At 25.8% G+C, this 23,239-nt stretch overlaps 7 protein-coding genes and 2 non-coding genes across 9 annotated transcripts; 5 read left to right on the plus strand and 4 right to left on the minus strand.

The window, feature by feature from the left end:
- Nucleotides 1-38: 38 nt before the first annotated feature.
- On the minus strand, nucleotides 39-111 carry tRNA-Lys-UUU-6. Its single transcript has one exon. It is a non-coding gene; the product is annotated as a tRNA-Lys (tRNA).
- Nucleotides 112-939: 828 nt separating this feature from the next.
- On the plus strand, nucleotides 940-1,794 carry DDB_G0270064 (hypothetical protein; the record flags this gene model as incomplete). The annotated part of the gene is made up of 1 exon (XM_641425.1): nucleotides 940-1,794. One exon carries the CDS (start codon nucleotides 940-942, stop codon nucleotides 1,792-1,794), a length of 855 nt encoding a protein of 284 aa, XP_646517.1.
- A 137-nt stretch (nucleotides 1,795-1,931) lies between these two features.
- On the plus strand, nucleotides 1,932-5,256 carry DDB_G0271028 (hypothetical protein; the record flags this gene model as incomplete). Its single annotated transcript, XM_641426.1, has 3 exons — nucleotides 1,932-1,983; nucleotides 3,454-3,742; nucleotides 5,223-5,256. The coding sequence occupies 3 exons, from the start codon at nucleotides 1,932-1,934 to the stop codon at nucleotides 5,254-5,256; spliced, it is 375 nt and encodes a 124-aa protein (XP_646518.1).
- On the minus strand, nucleotides 4,740-4,812 carry tRNA-Ile-AAU-4. Its single transcript has one exon. It is a non-coding gene; the product is annotated as a tRNA-Ile (tRNA).
- Nucleotides 5,257-6,184: 928 nt separating the features above from the next.
- Nucleotides 6,185-12,627, minus strand: DDB_G0270066 (hypothetical protein; the record flags this gene model as incomplete). The annotated part of the gene is made up of 2 exons (XM_641427.1): nucleotides 6,185-11,907; nucleotides 12,615-12,627. The coding sequence occupies 2 exons, from the start codon at nucleotides 12,625-12,627 to the stop codon at nucleotides 6,185-6,187; spliced, it is 5,736 nt and encodes a 1,911-aa protein (XP_646519.1).
- A 267-nt stretch (nucleotides 12,628-12,894) lies between these two features.
- On the minus strand, nucleotides 12,895-14,430 carry DDB_G0270724 (hypothetical protein; the record flags this gene model as incomplete). Its single annotated transcript, XM_641428.1, has 3 exons — nucleotides 12,895-13,523; nucleotides 13,828-13,838; nucleotides 14,417-14,430. The coding sequence occupies 3 exons, from the start codon at nucleotides 14,428-14,430 to the stop codon at nucleotides 12,895-12,897; spliced, it is 654 nt and encodes a 217-aa protein (XP_646520.1).
- A 610-nt stretch (nucleotides 14,431-15,040) lies between these two features.
- egeB (C2 domain-containing protein) lies at nucleotides 15,041-16,318 on the plus strand (the record flags this gene model as incomplete). Its single annotated transcript, XM_641429.1, has 1 exon — nucleotides 15,041-16,318. One exon carries the CDS (start codon nucleotides 15,041-15,043, stop codon nucleotides 16,316-16,318), a length of 1,278 nt encoding a protein of 425 aa, XP_646521.1.
- Nucleotides 16,319-16,691: 373 nt separating this feature from the next.
- Nucleotides 16,692-20,683, plus strand: DDB_G0270068 (hypothetical protein; the record flags this gene model as incomplete). Its single annotated transcript, XM_641430.1, has 2 exons — nucleotides 16,692-16,705; nucleotides 16,807-20,683. The coding sequence occupies 2 exons, from the start codon at nucleotides 16,692-16,694 to the stop codon at nucleotides 20,681-20,683; spliced, it is 3,891 nt and encodes a 1,296-aa protein (XP_646522.1).
- Nucleotides 20,684-21,492: 809 nt separating this feature from the next.
- On the plus strand, nucleotides 21,493-23,032 carry DDB_G0270070 (phospholipase D; the record flags this gene model as incomplete). Its single annotated transcript, XM_641431.1, has 2 exons — nucleotides 21,493-21,558; nucleotides 21,815-23,032. The coding sequence occupies 2 exons, from the start codon at nucleotides 21,493-21,495 to the stop codon at nucleotides 23,030-23,032; spliced, it is 1,284 nt and encodes a 427-aa protein (XP_646523.1).
- Between the last annotated feature and the right edge of the window lie 207 nt (nucleotides 23,033-23,239).

The raw sequence follows: 23,239 nt of genomic DNA on the forward strand, positions 1-23,239 counted from the left end.
GAACCTGTGATTTAATTGTGGAAAAATTAAAAAAATTTCGCCCAAAGGGGGGCTCGAACCCCCGACCACAAGGTTAAAAGCCTTGCGCTCTACCGACTGAGCTATCTGGGCATTTGTATATTTTTTTTTGAAACTATAGCAGTACTTGATCGTTATACAAAAAAACAAACAACAACAACAATCTCTTTTTTTGATTATTTCATTTTTCATATAAAAAAGACTTAAAAAACAAATAAATAAATAAATAAACTATTTTAAAAAGCCATCTTTTTACTTTATTGTAATTTATTATTTGTTTCGTTTTGAGAATTTTGCGTAGCAAAATTTTCAAAAAAAAAGCAAAAAATAATCAGATCGAAAAAAACAAACAACAACAACAATCTCTTTTTTTGATTATTTCATTTTTCATATAAAAAAGACTTAAAAAACAAATAAATAAATAAATAAACTATTTTAAAAAGCCATCTTTTTACTTTATTGTAATTTATTATTTGTTTCGTTTTGAGAATTTTGCGTAGCAAAATTTTCAAAAAAAAAGCAAAAAATAATCAGATCGAAAAAAACAAACAACAACAACAATCTCTTTTTTTGATTATTTCATTTTTCATATAAAAAAGACTTAAAAAACAAATAAATAAATAAATAAACTATTTTAAAAAGCCATCTTTTTACTTTATTGTAATTTATTATTTGTTTCGTTTTGAGAATTTTGCGTAGCAAAATTTTCAAAAAAAAAGCAAAAAATAATCAGATCGAAAAAAACAAACAACAACAACAATCTCTTTTTTTGATTATTTCATTTTTCATATAAAAAAGACTTAAAAAACAAAAAAAAAAAAAAAAAAAAAAAAAAAAAAAACCTGGGAACCCAAGTTAATCAGAAAATTTCCAGATTTTTAACTTTTTAAAGAAAAATATAAAAGATAGAAAGAAAATAAAATGAAAATCACAAACAACACCACAAATATTAAGCAACACAAATGCCTACAAAAAATAAGCGAAATTGTGGATAAAACTCAATTAAAAAAAAAACAATTCAAATACGTCATAAACATCAATCACGAACCAGACGATAAAATAAAAAAAGATTTAGAAAAAAGTTTGGACAAAAAAGATGTTTTAATCAAAAGTAATAATACATTCAAAATTCTCACAGATAGTATTAGTACAGTAATCTATTTTGTAAATATGTTTGATGCAGAATTAAAAGGACAATTTATAACCACTATAAGACCAAAAAATATGTATACAGATTTTGATTGGTATAAATCACTCACAGAAATAGAATGGGTAATAGAAAATGAAGGATGTAAACTAATTAAATCAGAAATTAAAGGCGAAACTCTAATTATCAAAACAGTGAAAAGAGTCGTAGAAGAATTTGACACTATCATTGAACTAGACAATCTAACATTAATTGGACACTCCAACAAAGGATGGAGAGATCAAACCTCATTACCAGAAAATCAAGAAGAAAACAAAAATAAAAAACAATCAGATGAACAACAACCACAATCTACATCAGAACAAATACCAAAACAAGGAAAAAGAACAATCATTATCCCACCAATCACATCCTCATCTAATGATAAAACATTTATGGCCCTAGATGATACAGCTCAAAAGGTAATAGAAGCATCACTAGAAAACGTAGATGAACTAACAAGAATAGAGAATGAGATCAATACACAATCGATAAACAATCAAGAAATTAAAACAAAATCAGAAAAACCTATTGAACCACCATCTCCATACAATACACCAATAAAACAACACGGCGAAACAAAGGACTAACAACGGAAGAAAAACTTAGAGAGGTAAATGATATCTTCGACTTCACCAGCCCAAACACTGATGCAATAAGAAAAATAGAATTCCCACTTTCAATCCCTTCAAATCAATGGTTCTTCTCCTCTCCAATAAAACATATCATGAGTTTCAGCCCAACCTATGGTACACCATCGAAAATTATCGATTCACCAAGTAAATTGTTAAACACACCAAAAAACAAACAACAAGACAAAACAAACAGGACCAACAAAACACCAGTCAAACCAAAATTGGGTGAATATGGACAAAAAAGCATAAAAACAAAAATGGATGAAGATATAGACAACTTCAACAAGGAAATTCTAAAACAAATCAATAAATCAAAAAACCCCACAAACACACAAGACCAACAACACAACGAACAAAGTAAAGATCAGTTAGAAGACAAAATAAACCAGAAACTTCAAAAGGTAGATAAAAATCTACCCCAAATAAAACTATAAAGAAAAACACAATAAGAATAGGTGTTTGGAACGTCCAAGGATCCAACACCATCCAATCTGCCAGCATAATAAACACCGTTTTAGACAACAACAAGCTGGACGCAGCACTTCTAACTGAAACAAATATAAAAACAAATAAAATTTACTCAATAAATCAACAATATAAAAACAAAATAACACACCACGCACCAATTGATAAAACAGGACAAGGGGTGTCACAAATCATCATCAACACCCGCAATAGAACTTCCTAAACATCTCAAAAAATACAATAATTCACTCAGTACTTTCTATAAATAAAAAAAAAAAAAAAAAAAAAAAAAAAAAAAAAAAAAAAAAAAAAAAAAAAAAAACCCAAGTTTAATCAGAAAAAATAAAAAAGATAGAAAGAAAATAAAATGAAAATCACAAACAACACCACAAATATTAAGCAACACAAATGCCTACAAAAAATAAGCGAAATTGTGGATAAAACTCAATTAAAAAAAAAAAAAAACAATTCAAATACGTCATAAACATCAATCACGAACCAGACGATAAAATAAAAAAAGATTTAGAAAAAAGTTTGGACAAAAAAGATGTTTTAATCAAAAAGACCCTGTAAAAAAAAAAAAAAAATAAAATGAGATCTAGCATCTCAAGGAGAAGCAAATAATAATTGCGTTATCCAATTCAAAAAAAAAAAACTTGATCGTTATATTCAACAACTACTAGTACACGAACTAAAGAAAACTCAAACAGCAGCCTGGGAAAGAACAAAAAACAACATATACAAACTAATCAGACAAGAAAAAAAAGCAACCAACAACGAACAAATAAAAAAATTCAAAAACATCATCTCCCTACAACTCGAAAGATTTAGCAAACACTGGAACTCACCACTACACACAGTAGCACTACCATCAAACCTCAACAAATATATTACGTCACCAAACACACTCTACACCCCCCAACTTTAAAAAAAAAAAAAAAAAAAAAAAAAAAAAAAAAAAAAAAAAAAAAAAAAAAAAAAACCATACAACCTTAAAAGGCACCTGTAATATCTAAAAATAAAATTAATAAAATAAGTCATATCTCAAGAAGAAGCAACTAAAAATTGCGTTATTCCATTCAAAAAAAAAAATTGATCGTTATATTCAGGTCAAAAGAAAGATTAATCACCCAACTCTACCATTTAGAGAAGCCAGATCAATCACAACTATCAAAGGAAGAGACTTAGCATGGAGGTATTTACTCAAGGCACTTCCAAAACACCATGGGGAGAATTGCCACTCATGTAAAGAAGAAGAGTCGTCTATGCACATCTTCTTCGAATGCAAATCAATAAAACAGGATATCGACTCAATCTATCAAAAGGTCTGTAAAGACTATAACAACATTTACCACGGTCCATGGAGCGAAAAAGTTCTCGGAAAATTACTCACACCATTCTCATCAAATCTGATAGGAGCCATTATGGAATCGATATGGTACAGAAGAAATCAAATAAAATTCAACGATAACACTACAATAATAACAGAGAACCAAATAATTCATAAAAATCAAAAAAGCGAGAGTTACCGAATGGGATAGAACAAGAAAGATAGTAGAAAAGCAACTACGTCAAGAACTAAGATGCACTGATAACCGAGAGTCAATCAATCGGACCGCATCAATAAAAAGAAGACTCGAAAAATTCAGCCACAACTGGAACTCGAAACTCATGACCATAAACATCCCGTAACACTTCATACCATACTGCTCATATATCACCAACTACTCATAAAAAAAAAAAAAAAAAAAAAAAAAAAAATTTATAAAAATAATAATAATAATAATAAAAATATAATAATAATAATATAATAATAATAATAATAAAAAAATAAGAATAACAAGAAAAAAAAAAAAAAAAAAATAAAAAAAAAAAAAAAAAACTCCAAATAAACTCTCCTAGAACACACTCAAATTGAGTGATGTTATTAAAAAAAAAAAAAGATCGTTATATTTTTTTTTCAATAGAAAGAAATAAGATGAAAATTACAAAAAAACAAATATTAAGCAAAACAAATTCCTACAAAAAATAAGTGAAATTGTGGATAAAACTCAAAAAAAAAAAAAAACAATTCAAATATGTCATCAACACCAATCATGAAGCTGATGATAAAATAAAAGATTTGGAAAAAAGTTTGGACAAAAAAGATGTTTTAATCAAAAGTAATAATAAAATTCAAAATTTTAAACAAAAAAAAAAAAAAAAAAAAAAAAAAAAAAAAAAAAAAGTAAACTAACCCCTCTTTTAGAGACCCTGTAAAAAACTACAAATAAAATACGATCTAGCATCTCAAGGAGAAGCAACTAATAATTGCGTTATCCAATTCAAAAAAAAAAAATCGTTAATTTTTTTAAAAGAGAATTAAATTCAAAATAAGATAACTTAAGACAGGGATTCGAACTTGTGATCTAATTCTGGCACCACTTAAAATGTTCTGCTCGATGCAGGGATCGAACCTGCGACCGTGGCGTTATTAGCACCACGCTCTGCCGACTGAGCTAATCGAGCTAGGATGAAAATAATGTAATTGTAATGAATCTCGTATTCCGATTCCTATGGAATACTCTTTATAATTTGTATATACTTGTGTGACCCTTGAACACACAGAAATAATTAATAATAAATAATAAATAATATTATATCTCTTATATAATATAATAAAGCTTTCGTTTGTGCACAATTTGGAATAAAACAACAATGAATTAATTTTTATTTTATTTACTGTTTATACTAAAATTAATTTTACTAAAGAAACCATTGGTAAAATTTCTGAGAGTAAAGTAAGAATCTTGTATTTGTTAACGTCTTTTCAGTTACAGATTTATATCTATATTTGTATTTTACCAGGGATAAAAACTTTATATATTAATTTATGTCGCTTAATTATTCGCGATTATTACAATAATATAATAAATCAGGTGTACTGGTTTATTGAAGTTAATATATAATTAAAAAAATAAGAGTTTATTTGTATATTTAAGAAAGTAAATACAATGATTTTTTTTTAATATTTTTAGAGTCTTTATTTTAATATTCCGAGTACCAGGATTAGCCTCCTAAAGTCATTTAGTATATAATATTATTTATTGTTAACTATTACGGCAAAACTTCTAAAGTCGGTTATGACTAGTAACTAAATTATATTTTGATTCTTATGATTTCCATATTAATATATGTCAATACATAAATCCATATTGGTTTTAATATGGTGAATCATTACAATAATTTTTTTTACCGAAATTTGTAATAAACTAAATCCCGATTCCAAAAAAAAAAAAAAGAAACAACAAACACAAAAAAAAACTTTAAAATATCACCTCAAACCAACGTGAAGGATTCAGTAAAATATGAAAATACCTCTCCACATAGTAACAATACCATCAAACCTAACAAATAGATCACCACCCTTAACACACTCTTCAACCTTTAAAAAAAAAAAAAAAAAAAAGATACACAACAAACCTTACTACCTTCAACAAAAGGCACTAAAATTAATTAATAAAATGATATTCATCAAGAAGAAGCAACAAACATTAAGTTATTCCTGACCAAAAAAAATAAGTAACCAAATCTAAAAAAAAAAAAAAAAAAATTAAGTAACCGAATCTAAAAAATATATATTTTTTAATTATTCTCTTGATAAACTAGTAGAATCAAAACAAAAATTTAGAAGAAAAAAAATACACCATAACCGTCGCAAGAACATTCCAAGGTTAGCCAAACAACGAAATTCGCCACTCCACAAATTTAAACTTCCAAATAGGCGATATATGGTTTTTAAGATATCTGTTTTATTTTATTTTTATAATTTTTTATTACAATGATTGTTTACAAAAATTTAGAGTTGAAAAATCGAATTTATAAAAAAAAAAAGAATTCATTAAAACGGGATTGGGAATGGAGTTTGAATACTTGAATAAATTTCAATACCAGATAATGGAATTGAATATTTAATATTATCAGTTGCCCAATCAATTGATAAAACTTGTTCATTTGAATTAATATTATTCCAATAGAATGGACCATACTTTTTATAGGTTAAATAAGATGGTGCTGATCTTGTTATTGGTTCTTGATATTTACCATTGATTTTAATTGTAAATGATGGTATTGGATTAACGATTGAATCTGTCCAATCTGAGTTATAAGAATATAAATAAAATTTATATTGATGTGGACCTGCTAATGAAATGTTGATTGTACTTGGAATATTATTGGTTTCATCATTACCAAGGTATGAAGTTATCATTGAAATCTCATCATTTTCTGTGATTTCAGATGGAATAAATGTCATTGATGAATTTGGTGTGAATTTACCTGTAGTTGTACATTTATTTAATGATTGAATCCAATTACATTTTGTCCATTGTTTACCAAAAATTGATAATGCACGTGGTGGTTGTGGTTCATCACCGACAATTGTTGGTGGTGATAAATCAATACCGAGATAAAAATAATTTGCACTGTTATCAACAATATATGTACCTGCAAAGTAAGAACCAACAGCAAATTTTTCATATCCTGAAGTATTTGGAAAAATTGGTTTAGTTGATAAAACCACTGTATATGGACCATTGGCACTTTGTGGTAATTGAATAAACTTTGAATGAATTGGGTTGTCAAGTGGATCAATATTTGAATTATTTTGAAAAATTTCATCATCAATTATAGTTTCAAGAAGTAATGTTCTATTAATAGGAGGTGAATCAAAATTTGGAATGAATGTAAAATTTAAACTATTTTGAGTTAATGGTGGATTGATAATACTCATTGGTGATAGTTGGTAAAATGGATATAAACGTCCAAACATACCAGATAACCTATGAATTCTTGTACCATTAACATTTGAAAGGTATACTTGATTAGCGAATCTTTTAATGAAAGTAACAGTACTATTTCCAACATGAATCATTTGTGTGAATTTTGAATCAACAATAGAAATGTAATTGCATTTGAATGAATCAGAGAAAAATTTATAAGATGATGAAAAGTTTGCATTCTTTAATGAAACACTATTACATTTACCTGAAAGATTATTAGTTTCTGCAAAATTCTTTCTTATTGTATATAAATCATATTGAACCAACGATGAATCATAAGAGTAATCTACATTTGCTTCATTTGGTGGTAATGTTTTTGATGGTCTTTGATTAATATGCCAACCTCTTAAAAAGTTGATTTTAATTGGTGGTTGAAATGACATTGGATATGTGACACGAAATTCTGATTCACCAAAGAATACATTATCTTTGAATATAACTTTATTCCAAATACTATTGGGTACTTTATCATTGAGATTTGATTGTTCATATCCATTGTAAATACCTAATAATTTATCACTATTTAAACCAGCAATTGTTGATCTTGATTGTAATGGAATAATATGAATTGCACCACCTTTGAATCTACCTTCAAATATATTTGATTCATAGAATGAATATGGTGAAGTTGAAATAATACCACTATTGATATAATCGATATTATCTGGATATTGTCTATTTGATGGTACTGCAGTAGTATTTGAATAAATTGATATGAATGAATTATAACTGATGTTGAATTGTTCAGTACCATATAACAATGAAATACCACTCATACTCAATCCATCAGTTGATGATTCTTTTAATACGAATGAATTACCAATGATATTACCAAATGAACGAATTGCACCAATGAATGATCTTGGTGTTAAACTTTGTTGTGGAGTTCCTGGATGAATTGCTGCTAAAAAACAATTATTTTCAATATTTACTGATTTTTTATTGTGGTATAAAGTAATTGGATATCTATTTGGAGTGTTATTATTTTCATCTAATGGTAATGATGTTGTATGTCCGAAATCATAAAATACTGAATTTTGAATATCAACAGTTGACGAACCAGTGAAAACCATTGAACAATAACCAATACCCTTAATCCATACATTTTTATTATAAGGATTTATTAAAATAAAACCAGTATCACTACCTGTGGTTGGATCCCAGGCATATTTATTTTCATTATGGAAATAATCTTTAACCATATTTGTGTAATAGGAGTCCAACTTGTATTGTTCAGTACTTATTACATCTCTTGAACCACCCAATTTAATAATTGGTAATCCATTATTTGTGAATGGAAATGATCTAATGAATGTTGTTTCATTTGTTTTATCATAACCAGTCCATGTTGAACTTGAATCGAAACCTCTAATTGTGACATTACCGCAAATTGAAAGTATTGATGGAATATCTTCTCTATCCCATTGAGCAGTATTAGCATCGATTATTTGTTGTACAACGATTGTATGATTATAAGTTTGATTTGGTGTTGATTCAAAAATACCATTTGGTAAGATTTGCATCTTATAGAATGTAAATTTTGTATCATTGTTTGGATCTAATAATAAACGACCTTTAACAACAAGGACTGGAATTATCTTTGGTGAACCTGAAATTGTTAATGTTCTACCTACTGGTACATAGATAGTAACATTTCCTTTAACAAGTAATGAAGAGTCAGAAGGTAAAATATATCCTGCATCATTTTGGAAACCACTCTGTTGTGAAGTTATTTTATAATTACAATCTGTTATGCTTGCTGTTTGACCATGTAATACACAATCATTTAATAATGTAACTTTGGTAACTTTTAAAAGATTTTTATCTAAATTATAAAAATTTTCACCAGTGTAATTCGAATTTGTACTTGTTGGGAAATAGTTAATATTATAAAATTCACTACCTTCACTATCATGAATAATATTGGTTAAATTAAAATTGTATAATTCTTCATTTGAATTAATTGGAATTGAGAATGGAGTTTGAATACTTGAATAAATTTCAATACCAGATAATGGAATTGAATATTTAATATTATCAGTTGCCCAATCAATTGATAAAACTTGTTCATTTGAATTAATATTATTCCAATAGAATGGACCATACTTTTTATAGGTTAAATAAGATGGTGCTGATCTTGTTATTGGTTCTTGATATTTACCATTGATTTTAATTGTAAATGATGGTATTGGATTAACGATTGAACCTGTCCAATCTGAATTATATGAATATAAATAAAATTTATATTGATGTGGACCTGCTAATGAAATGTTGAGTGTACTTGGAATATTATTGGTTTCATCATTACCAAGGTAAGAAGTTATCATTGAAATTTCATCATTTTCTGTGATTTCTTCGCCAATGATTGTCATTCTTGAAATTGGTGAGATTTTACCTGTAGTTGTACATTTATTTAATGATTGAATCCAATTACATTTTGTCCATTGTTTACCAAAAATTGATAATGCACGTGGTGGTGATGTAAAGTGATCATCGGTTGGTGGTGATAAATCAATACCAAGATAAAAGTTATTTGCACTGTTATCAACAATATATGTACCTGCAAAATAAGAACCTGCTGGATAATTAGTACCATCATTATAATTTACTTTAGATGATAAAACTACTGTATAAGGACCATTGGCTGATTCTGGTAATTGAACAAACTTTGATTGCGTTGAAGAACCTGGTAAAATTAAGAATGTACCATTTTGAACGTCATCATCAACTATTGTTTCAATAGATTGATTTGTACTACCTAAAACTGATTCAGAGTTTGGAATGAATGTGAATGTAAAATTATTTTGAGTTAATGGTTGATCAATAATACTCTTTGGTGATAGTTGATAAAAAGGTAATAGTCCAGTTACTGAATCTAAAAAACTTCCTTTTGTACCATTAACATTTGAAAGGTATCGTTGATTAGATAATTTTTTAATAAAGCCAACACTATCATCATAGTCTTTTATTTGTTGTGAGAATTTTGAATCAACGATTGAAATGTAATTGCATCTAAAAGAATCTGAGAAAAACGCATAAGAAAATGATAAATCTACATTCTTTAATGAAACACTATTGCATTTACCAAAGAGTGTATTGGATTCAGTAAGATAGATTTTTATAAAATCACCAATTAATGATGAATCATATGAGTAATCTACATTTGCTTCATTTGGTGGTAATGTTTTTGATGGTCTTTGATTAATATGCCAACCTCTTAAAAAGTTGATTTTAATTGGTGGTTGAAATGACATTGGATATGTGACACGAAATTCTGATTCACCAAAGAATACATTATCTTTGAATATAACTTTATTCCAAATACTATTGGGTACTTTATCATTGAGATTTGATTGTTCATATCCATTGTAAATACCTAATAATTTATCACTATTTAAACCAGCAATTGTTGATCTTGATTGTAATGGAATAATATGAATTGCACCACCTTTGAATCTACCTTCAAATACATTTGATTCGTAGAATGAATATGGTGAAGTTGTAATAATACCACTATTGATATAATTGATATTATCTGGATATTGTCTACTTGATGATTCTACCACAGTGTTTGTATAAATTGATATGAATGAATTATAACTGATGTTGAATTGTTCGGTACCATATAATAATGAAATACCACTCATAGCCATTCCGGTTGAAGATTCACTTAATACGAATGAATTACCAATGATATTACCAAATGAACGAATTGCACCAATGAATGATCTTGTTGTTGAACTTTTTTGTGGAGAATTGATTGATGGTAAAAAACAATTATTTTCAATATTTACTGATTTTTTATTGTGGTATAATGTGATTGGATATCTATTTGGAATATTATTGATTTGATCCAATGGTGATGATGTTGTATGTCCGAAATCATAAAATACTGAATTTTTAATATTTACAGTTGATGAACCAGTGAAAACTATTGAACAACTACCAATACCTTTTATCCAAACATTTTTATTATAAGGATTTATTAATACATGACCAGTATGAGGTGTTTTCATTGGATCAAATGCATATTTATCATTATAAACATTCTTTGTCATGTTTGTATAATAATTATCTAACTTATATTGTTCAATACCCACTACATTTCTTAAACCACCTAATTTAATAATTGGTAATCCATTATTTGTGAATGGAAAAGATCTAATGAATGTTGTTTGATTAATTCTATCATAACCGGTCCATGTCGAGCTTGAATCGAAACCTCTAATCGTAATATTACCACCAAGAGAAAGTATTGATGGAATATCTTTTCTATCCCATGGATCAATTTGGTAATCATTAGGTGATCTTTCTACGATGATAGTATGATTAACTCCTTGATTTGGTGCAGATTCAAAAGTACCACGTGATAAGATTTGCATCTTATAGAATGAAAGTGTTACATTATAATTTGGATGTAATAATAGATGACCTTGAACAATAAGAATTGGAATATTTTTTATTGAACCTGCAATTGTTAATGTTAGATCTGATGATATAACGATTGAATAGGGGAGACCATTATAGACTGGAGCTGGTCCAATGAATTGACAATCCTCTATTTTAACTGATGCGCCAATTAATGTACAACTTTGAGCTAACCTATATGGTCTTATGAAAGCACCTCTTTCTAAACTTAAAAATTCTTCACCAGTGTAATTTGAATTTGTGCTTGTTGGAAAATAATTTAATTTAAAGTGGTAGTTACTTTGTCCATCAGAATATCTTGTATCTATTTCGTCATCATTGTATAATTCTTCAATTGAAACTTGGGAATTACAATCTATATTATATTAATTTAAAAAAAAAAAAAAAAAAAAAAAAAAAAAAAGTTTAAAAAATAAAATATTAATAAAATGAGTGTTGTTTATTTAAAAATTAAGAAAATAAATAAATAAAACATACAATTAAATAATAATAATAGTTTTAAAAGAAATAAAAAAACAATAAAATAATTTTTCATTGTGTGTTGTTGATTGATTTGAAAAGTTTGTTAATAATAAAAATAAATAAATTTTCATTACCTTTTTATAATAAATTTTTTACAATGAGAAAACATTTTAATCCATGATTAATAACTAATGTTTAATTGTTGGTAACTAGATATTATTTAATAAAGTGTGTTTATTTGATTTTGAAATACAAAGAGATTATTTTTATTAACATTTTTTTTTTTTTTTTTTTTTTTTTAACCCCAAACAAATCACAAAAAAAAAAAAAAATTAAAAAAAAAAAAATTAAAAAAAAAAAATTAAAAAAAAAAAAAAGTAAATATTGATAAGATTAAAATCTAACACAAAATTTTCATAGTTTTTTTTTCTTAATATTCAAACCAAGACTGACAACCAGTTTTCCATTGGTTATCTTCAATACCCTTTTATTTTCCACCAATCACCAAAATATTTCTTGAACATTTTTTAATAATTTTTTTTTTTTTTTTTTTTTTTTAAAAAATGGTAATAACCAAATGATGGTTTTTAAATTATTTACGATGAATGGTCATTTTTTCATTTTTATTTATTAATTTTTTTTCTTATTTTTTTTTTTTTTTTTTTTTTTTTTATAAATAAAAGAAATTAATTTTATAAAATAAACACAATTAATTGAAGATTTTTTTTATTATTTTTTTTTTTTTTCTTAACAAAACAGATTTATATTTATTTACTTTTTTAAATGTTTTGTTATTATTATTATTACAATGATTATTTATTTTTCAAAAATTTATAGTTGAAAAATCGAATTTATAAAAAAAAAAAAGATTAATCATTGATTAAAATGGGATTGAGAATGGAGTTTGAATACTTGAATAAATTTCAATACCAGATAATGGAATTGAATATTTAATATTATCATTTGCCCAACCAATTGATAAAACTTGTTCATTTGAATTAATATTATTCCAATAGAATGGACCATATCTTTTAGATTGAAGATATGTTGGTGCTCTTGTTATTGGTTCTTGATATTTACCATTGATTTTAATTGAAAATAATGGTATTGGACTAATGATTGAACCTGTCCAATCTGAATTAAATGAATATAAATAAAACTTGTATGAATGTGGACCTGCTAATGATATATTGAGTGTACTTGGAATACCATTGGTTACATCATTACCAAGGTAAGTTTTAATCATTGAAATTTCATCTTGACCACCACTACCAGTTCCAAATGGAATATCAACAGAACTCAATGAGAACATACCAGAGGTTGTACATTTATTTAATGATTGAATCCAATCACATCTTGTACAATCTTTACCATTTACTGAAAGTTTACGTGGTGCATTACTATCGGATGGCGCTAAATCGATACCAAGGTAGAAATTGTTTGCATTATTATCTAAAAGATAAGTACTTGCAAAATAAGATCCTACTTCTGGAAGGCTCAAGTTAAAGACTTTATATCAAAATTGGAAAAAGAAAAAGAATTTATATTGGGTGATAGAGGATTTGTTGGTGTTGGAAGGTTAGTATTAACTATTCCAAAAGGTAAAAGAGATTATGAACAGAAACAACAGATATAGATCAAAAATCAATAAGAATAATTATTGAAAATGTGTTTGCTAAAATAAAAAGATTCTTTATTACAAGTATGCCACTAAGATATAAATTTTCAGTAGGATCAATTGATATGGATAGTGTTCAAGAAAAACACCACAAAACATGGTGTGTTGTAGGCTATATTATAAATTTGTTTAAACCAATAAGAGATCTAAAAAAAAATCTTAAAAAAATGACAATAAATAATAAAATAATTTAATAATGAATTTATTATAGTCAATGATTTTTTAATTGTTCACAATTTTTTTTTCCATATAAAATTAATATGAAAAAAAAAAGAAAAAAAAAAAACAAAAAAAACAATTTTTTTGATTTTTTTTGATTTTTTTTTTTTGGTGAAAGTCATGATCACAAAAAAAAAAAAAAAAAAAAAAAAAAAAAGAAAATTAAAAAAAAAAATCTTTTTTTTTGGGTTGGTTTGTTTTTTAATTTAAAAAAAAAAAGAAAAAAAAGAATAAAAATTAAGATTTAAAAGAATGGATTAATTTACACTTTAAATTTTTGATACTTTACAATCAAATTTTAATTTTTACCCTTTGTTTTATATTTTTGGCTAATTTTTTTTTTTTTTTTTTTTTTCTCAAGAGTAACTGTTAAAGAAAATCGGAAATAAAAAAATAAAAATAAAAAAAATAAAAGAAAAAATGATCATTTAATGATTAATAAAAAATATTGAGCTTTATTAGTTTATTGATTCTAAATATGTTTCTATTTTTTTTATTTCTGTACATTTGAAGACACATTTATATGTACTGGTAAGCGAGGCTGTAATAAAAACTTTGATTTAAACAGCCTAAATGTGTCCAAACAAAAAAATGAATCCATTGCAAAATACACAACTTTTTTTTCTTTTAAAAACGTGCATTGTAAAATACCTAAATTGAAATTAAACTGCTAGAAACTAATTTATTGTAAAAAACAGAACTTTTTTTCTTTTAAAAACGTGCATTTATTACAAAATACAAAAATTGGATTTGAATTGCCAGAAGCCATTTCAAACAAAAACGTGTTTTAAATTAAAATACCAAACTTTTTTTTTTCTAATTATAAAAAAAATAAGTTTGGTATTTTGCTGTAAAAGCACGTTTTTGTTTTGAAATGGCTTCTGGCAATTGTTAAAACCTGAAAGAATTTGGTTCTTAGTTTTATCAAAATTTTTGGTTGCGACATTAAGGGCGATTCGATTTCTCTGAATTTTATTTTTTTTTATTTTTTTTTAATTTTTTTTTTTTAAATTTTAAAAAAAAAAAAATATATTCAAAAAAAAAAAAAAAAAAAAGTTAAAATTAAAAAAAAAAACATTTTCAATAATAATTTGTAGAAATATAAAGAGTAATAATAATAATATTAAAAATGGGTTTAGAAGAAGAACAAAATAATAATAATAATAATAATAATAATAATAATAATAATAATAATAATAATAATAATAATAATAACAATAATACCTCCACTATTAATAATAATAGTGCAAACACCACGCCATTATTAGAGAAAAGACCAAATAACTCAACAATAACAAACATTGAAATTGATGAGCAACCAACATATCAACCTATAAATTTAAGTAAAGAAACTGACGTACCACAATATACAACAAATCCTTATTCACCACAACCGGGTCAATATGGACAAATTGAATTCATTCAACAACAACAACAACAACAACAACAACAACAACAACAACAACAACAATATTATCAACAACAACAATATCCTCAACAATATGACCAACAATACTATCAACAACAGCAAGAATATTATCAAACACAACCAACACAAGCAATTTTAAATGGAATTTTACCAACAACCACTACAACCACTACTACTACAACATCATCATCATCATCACAATATTTAATTGAACCAATGTTAATGATACCAACAGGAGCAATTGCAACTTTTGATATGAATATGAATTCAAAAGCAACAATCAATTTCGATTCTATTTGTGTACCAGATACATGTACATTCTATTGTAGTAGTCCAATTGGTAAGGGAAGATTAAAGGTTAGAATTATTTCAGCAGGTAATTTAATTGCGGCTGATATTGGTGGTACGTCAGACCCATATGTTAAAATTAAATCATCATGTTTGAAATCATTTAAAGCAACAAGAATCGTTGATAAATGTTTAAATCCAGTTTGGGAGGAAACTTTAGCAGTGGAAATAGATTGTGTGGAGAGGGAATTACTCATGTTTGACATCTACGATCATGATGTGGTTGGTTGTGACGATTTGTTGGGCTATGTGGGTATTGACGTCTCAAAATTACCATTAGGTATTGAAGTTGTGACCAATGAGAATCTATCATTTGCAAAACATGGTACTTTGAAAATTGCATTGACAGCATTAGACTTTGGCTTGACCAATTTACCTCAAAATTATTTAACAACTTATCAAGAATGGAGATCTCACACTTTGGGTGGTATCACTAAAAAACATTTCAAATCAATTAAAAAGAGTTCAAAGATTGGTCCATACGTTAGTAAATTAACTCATCCTCACGATTATAAATTAGTTAATGGTTTCGTTAAAAGAAGAAAAACTAGACGTGAAAAAACTGCTGATGGCATCATTACAGGTTTAAAAGTTGCCGGTGTTGTTGCTTTAGTCGCTATCTCTTCTTAAAAAAAAAAAAAAAAAAAAAATTAAAAAATTAAAAATAATGTAACATTAAAAAAAAAAATTAAAAATTAACACAACCGAGATTTTATTTTTATTTCTATTTTTATTTTTATCATTTTTTTTTATTTTTTATTTTTAAAAAAATAATATCTAATCGTGGTTTTGGAATTTTTTAAAAAAAAGTATAATTTCTTAGAATTTTTGATTTTTTCACTTTTTTTTTCATTTTGAAATCTTTTTTTTTTTTTTTTTTTTTTTTTTTTTTTCAAATTTTTTAATTTATTTTTATTTGAATTTTTGTGGATATATAAAAAAAAAAAAGTTATAATAATGATCTATAAAGGGATCACAATAAAATATACATATTTAAATAAAGATGCACCAAAATAAGTAAGTAATGTTTTTTTTTTTTTAATAGTTTGAAATTAAATAAATGTATAAATAATCTAATATTACTTTTTTTTTTTTATTTTTTTATTTTTTCAAAATAGTTTCCGAAATAACAATAATATTACTATTAATAATAATAATAATAATAATAATAATAATAATAATAATAATAATAATAATAATAATAATATACAGCCACAAATGCCTGTTCAACCAAATAGAAATCTCCCACAGCATCAACTTCAACAACCAATTAAAAAGATAGGATATAGTGTTGTTGGAATGAATAATAGTATTAATGCCAACAATAATTTCAACAATAATAGTATGAACAACAATAATAACAATAATATGATGGGAAATATAAATAATAATAACAATAACAATATAGGAATGAGTCAATTTAAACCAAAGGTACCAATGATACCAATTAATAAATCGATGATTAGTAAGCAATCACCCACTAGATCACCTTTACAAAAATCAATTATACCTCAACAATCACAACAACAACAACAACAACAACAATTTCATAAGCCTACCCCACAACAACAACAATATCAATATCAGCAACAACCACAACAGCAACAACAGCAACAACAGCAATTATATTTACAAGATAGTAATAATGACCATCACCAACCTAATGAATTTCAATTCTTCATTCAAACACCATCATGCAATACTACAATATCACAACAAGAATCACCAACATTACAACCTCAACCACTTTTAACACCACAACAGCAACACCATCAAAATGGGAGACCACAACAACAACAACACCCAATAAACACTGGCAATATAAACAATAATAACAATAATAATTCATTTAACCCACCTATGAAAACTAATAAAATAGTACCTCCAATAGTTAATAATAACTATAAGCAGCCAATTAGTAATATCACCAATGGTAAACCACTTCAACTTCCTCAAAAACAACAGCAACAACAACAACAACAACAACAACAACAAATACTACAACCACCCCCTCAACAACAGCAACAACAACAACTCCCACAACCACAATCATCAGTTACATCACTTCCACCACCAATTGAAGGAACTGATTTACCACTATCGCCGGAATATTCATTCGATATAGATAATGAATTTGAATTAATGAGACCAAACCTTTCCACCAACTCTTCCACCACTACAACAATCTCTTCTACATCCACAACTGCACCTTTATTAACAAATCCACAAAAAAATCTGCATCAACTACCTCAATCGTTTAATATTAAAAGTATTAGCCCAATAAAAGGTTTACCACAACAACAGCAACAACAACAACAACCACTTCCCCCACCAATTCCACAAAATAATGAGCAACATTTACAAATAATTACAAGTTTAGAAAAACAAAAGATTGAAAGTGATAAATTGATTAATCAATTAAGAATGGAATTAGAAAAGAAAGAAAAAGAACTAAAAGAACAACAACAACAATTATTATTATCAGCACCATCAAAAACAGCAACAGATTCAAAAGCATCCACTGCAACAATAGCAACAACAGCAACACCAATAGCAGCCAAACCAAAAAGCACAGAAAAGAGAAAACCAGAAAATGAAATTTCGTCAGACCCATCAAAGAAATTAAAATCCTCAAATACCACAACAAACAATAATAACAATAATAACAATAATAATAATAATAATAATAATAATAATAATAATAATAATAATAATAATAATAATAATAATAATAATATAACGGCAATTGGTAAGAAACCAGCACAAACATCAAATCAAGTGGTAGTTTTACCAAAGATATCAAAAGAAAAGATTATAATGGACCAAATTATGGAAGATATATCAGCATTGAATCCATTTGATAGACCATTTACAACACATAATATAGGATTACAACCAATTTCAAAACAAAAAGCTGAAATTAGTAAACAAAATCATCAACTATTTAAACTATTATCATTTAATAATGGTTCGCCAAGTATTTTTTATCTACTTCCAACAAACTATGCAAATTCATTATCATCAGTTTCTTCATCAGGTGATAATCCTTACCTTTCATTTTCAACCCCAAATCTATTAGCAAATAAAAATAATAATAATAATAATAATAATAATAATAATAATAATGTACTACCACAATTAAAACAATCATCAACTACTGTTCTACCTGCAGTGGTTTTAAAAAATAGTAATAATAGTTCAAAACAACCTCAACAACCTCAACAACAAATAATAAAAACCCCATCATCCAATATGATAGTAGCACAACCAAAACAACCAACACCAAATTCATTAAATGTAACAAACAAATTGAAATCAGTGACGAATGAGGTTTTTACATTTTTACCACAAAACTATTGTGAAGATTTATCGACATGTCTTTCAAGTGTTTTATCACTTCAAAGACCAAGTAATAGTTTATTTAAAAGATTGCTACCATTTTTAAAACTACCATCACCAATTGCAGTTGAAAAAGCATTAGATGTAATTTTAACATTACTGACAACTTGTAATGGTTGTGTTGATTATATAATTTCTGGTTTAGTTTCAACAAAAGTTCAATCATCATCATCCTCTTCTCAACCAACCTCAACTTTAATTTCTCAAGTACCTCATTTATCAAATAGTGGTAGTAGTGGAGGTGGCGATAATAGTGATACTAAAAATAATAATAATAATTGTTTAAATGAAATTCAAAGTATTCAATTATTACCACCACCCCCACAACCACATACACTAACATTATCAAATAATCAAAAAATAACATTATTCCCATTACAAACTATGTCAAATCCAAGAATATTTACACTTTCAACACCACAACAAATTAAACCATCATCATTTACTGAACAAAAATTAAAAGAAAAACAAATTAAAGAATTACAAATTTTAGCACTTTCAAATCCAAATTATTTAAATAATGAAATTTTAAATCCTAATAATGATAATAATGACAATGATGATAATAATAATAATAATATGAATATAGATACAATAACATCAAACTTAAAAAGGAGAAATAATAATCAAAAAGAAAAGAATACTTTATTAAATTATATTATTGATAATTTCAATGGTTTATGTAATTTAAGTAGTAATACAAGTAAAATCATTGATTTAACATTAACTTCTTTATTAGTAATTACTGATAGAATAATGGTAACAACAACTCAACAAACAACAACAACAAAAACAAACAATAATAATAATAATAATAATAATAATAATAATAATTTTAGTGTATTACGTAGATTTAGCAGTATTTTTGATCAAGTTAATATAAATTTTTTATTTTCAAGTAGTTGTAGTATTGATCAAAAGATATTATATATAGAGTTGGCAGAGAATTTAATGGTTGACGCAGAATTAATGATGTTATTAGCTGGTGGTAAAGGTGGTGAAGATTTTATTGGTAGTTTTATTGTAAAAGTAACAGTGGCATTGGGTACATCACCATCATTATCATTAAATTCAAAGCAAAAGAGTAAATTCAAAACTTTGAAATTGAAAATCATTAAATTCCTCAGTAAAGCAGTTTCACTCTATAAGAAAATTGAACCATTATTTCGAGATTACATTTTTCAAGCCGGTATATTGTTAGTCTATCACGAGTTTAACAATGATCTCGATTTAAATCTTTTTAAAGAATCAGATGAACAATTACAATCAACAACCTTGTTAAAAGAAACATTAAGATTAATTTATATTTGGTCAAATAAATTCACAGAGGAAATTAATTTAAAAGGCTCTGAAAAGGAATTTGAACTTTTAAAAGCAGTAACCATTAGAATTTCAAAATACTCTCATTTGGCACCACTTTCAGAATCAATTGAATTATGTGAAAGATTAGTAGAATTTTTAGAATCTTGTTATAATCCAGGTTTAAGTAATAATAATCAAACAAATACTTCAATCGATCAAACCTCGAGTGATGGTGATAGTGTTACAATTTTAAATCAAAATCAAATTAATAATAATATTGAAAAAATAAAATAATTACCATTTTGTATATAAATCTTTTTTTTTTTTTTTTCTTTTTTTTTTTTAATTCTAGAAACAGATTTTTTATTTCAAAGGTAATTTTGGAAGAAGAGAATGATGAAGAGGAAGAAGAGGAGGATCAGTATACCAATGGTTGATGAGTCATTAAAGGAAAGATTAAGTGATAAAAATGTTTTTAAAAATTTTTTTTTTTTTTTCCTTCCACATTGATTTTTTTTTTTAATTTTTTTTTTTTCCTTTGATCATTCAAAAGCGCACTCAAAAAAAAAACTCAATGAAAATTAAAAAGAAAATAAAAATAATAAAAATATAAAAATATTATTCTTTTATTTTGTCTTTATAATTTTATTCATATCTTGTTTTTGGGGAAGATTTTTGATAATTAAAAAAAAAGAATAATTAATTCATATAATAGTAGTGCAAAATTATAAAAATTTAAAAAAAAAAAATAAAATAAAAAATCTCAATTAATCCCTGGTTAGAAAAAGATATTTTACTTTTTTCGTGTCAAAAAAAAAAAAAAAAAATTAAAAAAATAAAAATAAAAAAAACTATTATTCTTCACTCCTATTGTGCTTTTGGTTCACTTGAAAAAAAAAAAGAATCATATGACAGTAATTTTTTATTTATTTTAATTTTTTTAATTTTTTTTTTTTTTTTTTTTTTTTTTTTTTGATCAACACAACGTAAAAAAAAAAAAAAAAAAAAAAAGATATTTTTTTTGTCCAAATCAAATTTATTACCATCTTAATATTATTATCTCTACTCATTTAAAGAGATATAAATAACAAAAAAAACAAATAATGAGAGTTTTACTTTTGACAGTATTACTTTTATGTACTGTATTTTTAGTACAAAGTCAAGATTTCGTATGTGTCTAAAATATTTTGGAATAGAAAAAAAATAAAAAATTAAAAATAGAAACCACAAAAAAAAAAAAAAAAAAATAAAAATGGAAACCACAAAAAAAAAAAAAAAAAAAAAAAGAAAGAAATCAGATTAACATTAATAATAAATAAAATAAAATAAATAAATAAATAAAAATAATAAAAAATTAAGAAAAAGAAAAATATATATTAATTTATTATTTTTTTAAATTTTTTATTTATTTATTTTATATAAAAGCAAAATGAAACTTATGTATCAAAATTTGAACCAGTTTCATCAAATGGTAAAGCTTCAATTACAACTTATTTCAGTCCAGATACAAGTCTTAAAGTTGAAACAGATTTAATTGTAAATGCAAAGGAATCAATTGATATTGCCATCCCAGGCATGGATTCATGGATTTATTGTACAGATTCATATCAAGGTGTTTACGGTTGTACAGTTGCCAAGCAAAGAACTGAAACATTCCCAATTTTCCAAGCATTATTAAATGCAGTTAATGGTGGTATTAAGGTTAGAATCATTACCAACAATTATTATACACCAGGTGCCAATGGATCATGTAGTGATGGTCAAATTGATCCACTTAGTTTTTTAGCATTAGCAGGTGCAGAAGTTAAATACTTTACAACAGTAACTTATCTTCATTCAAAGTATTGTAATGTCGATGGTGGTACATCATCAATTTCCTCAATTAACTACAGTCAAACTTCATTCATGAAGAATAGAGAAGCTGGTGTTATTGTCAGTGGTAACGATGATTTAACAGATTTCACAAACCAAGTTTTTGAATATGATTGGAACCATGGTATCCCATGGCCAACCATTACTTACACTCCAGCTGAAATGAAAATCATCACCGACAAAACAATGATTGATGTAGTTATTCCATCACCAACTAGTTTCCCAGGTTCTTACGTTACCACAGTAACCACCGTCAATGAGGCTATGGATACTACTGTTTTCACATCTCCAGATTTCGCTTGGGAACAAGTTAAAGCCGATATTGATGCTTCTTCATCAATGTTGGTTTACATCTATCAAATCACTGGTCCATCTTGGTGTGATCTTTTAGGTAACTATTCTGGTAGTCTCACTATCTTGGTTTCTGATGTCATTTTTGATGAAGCCGATTATGAATCTGCAGTACTCTGTTATAATCATCTCTACAACAATGGTATCACCATTAGAAAGACTGCTAAGAATATGTACACTTACTCACATCAAAAATATTGGGTTCTCGATAATAAAACTGTTTACCTCTCAACTGGTAACTGGGGTGAAACTGATTTCCCTGATGGTAGTTCCGATTTCCCACCATCAGATTCATCTGATTGGAGAAAGATTAATAGAGATTTCAACATTAAAATGGTTGACCCTAAATTAACTGCTGTTTATACTAATTTATTCAAAGCTGATTATGCTTTAGGTTTTGATTATCATCCATACAAATAAATTTATAAATTAATACACATATATATATCAATAAATTTATTTAAATAGTAATAATAATAATAATAATTATAATAACAATAATATTAATTGTTAATTAATAAAAATAAAAATAATAATAATAATCAATTTAAAATTTAATATTTATATAAATAAAAGAAGATCAACAGTATCTGTTTATTTTTTTTTTTTATATAAAAAAACTATTAT

This window comes from Dictyostelium discoideum, assembly GCF_000004695.1.
Source record: "Dictyostelium discoideum AX4 chromosome 1 chromosome, whole genome shotgun sequence".
Classification (NCBI taxonomy): domain Eukaryota; phylum Evosea; class Eumycetozoa; order Dictyosteliales; family Dictyosteliaceae; genus Dictyostelium; species Dictyostelium discoideum.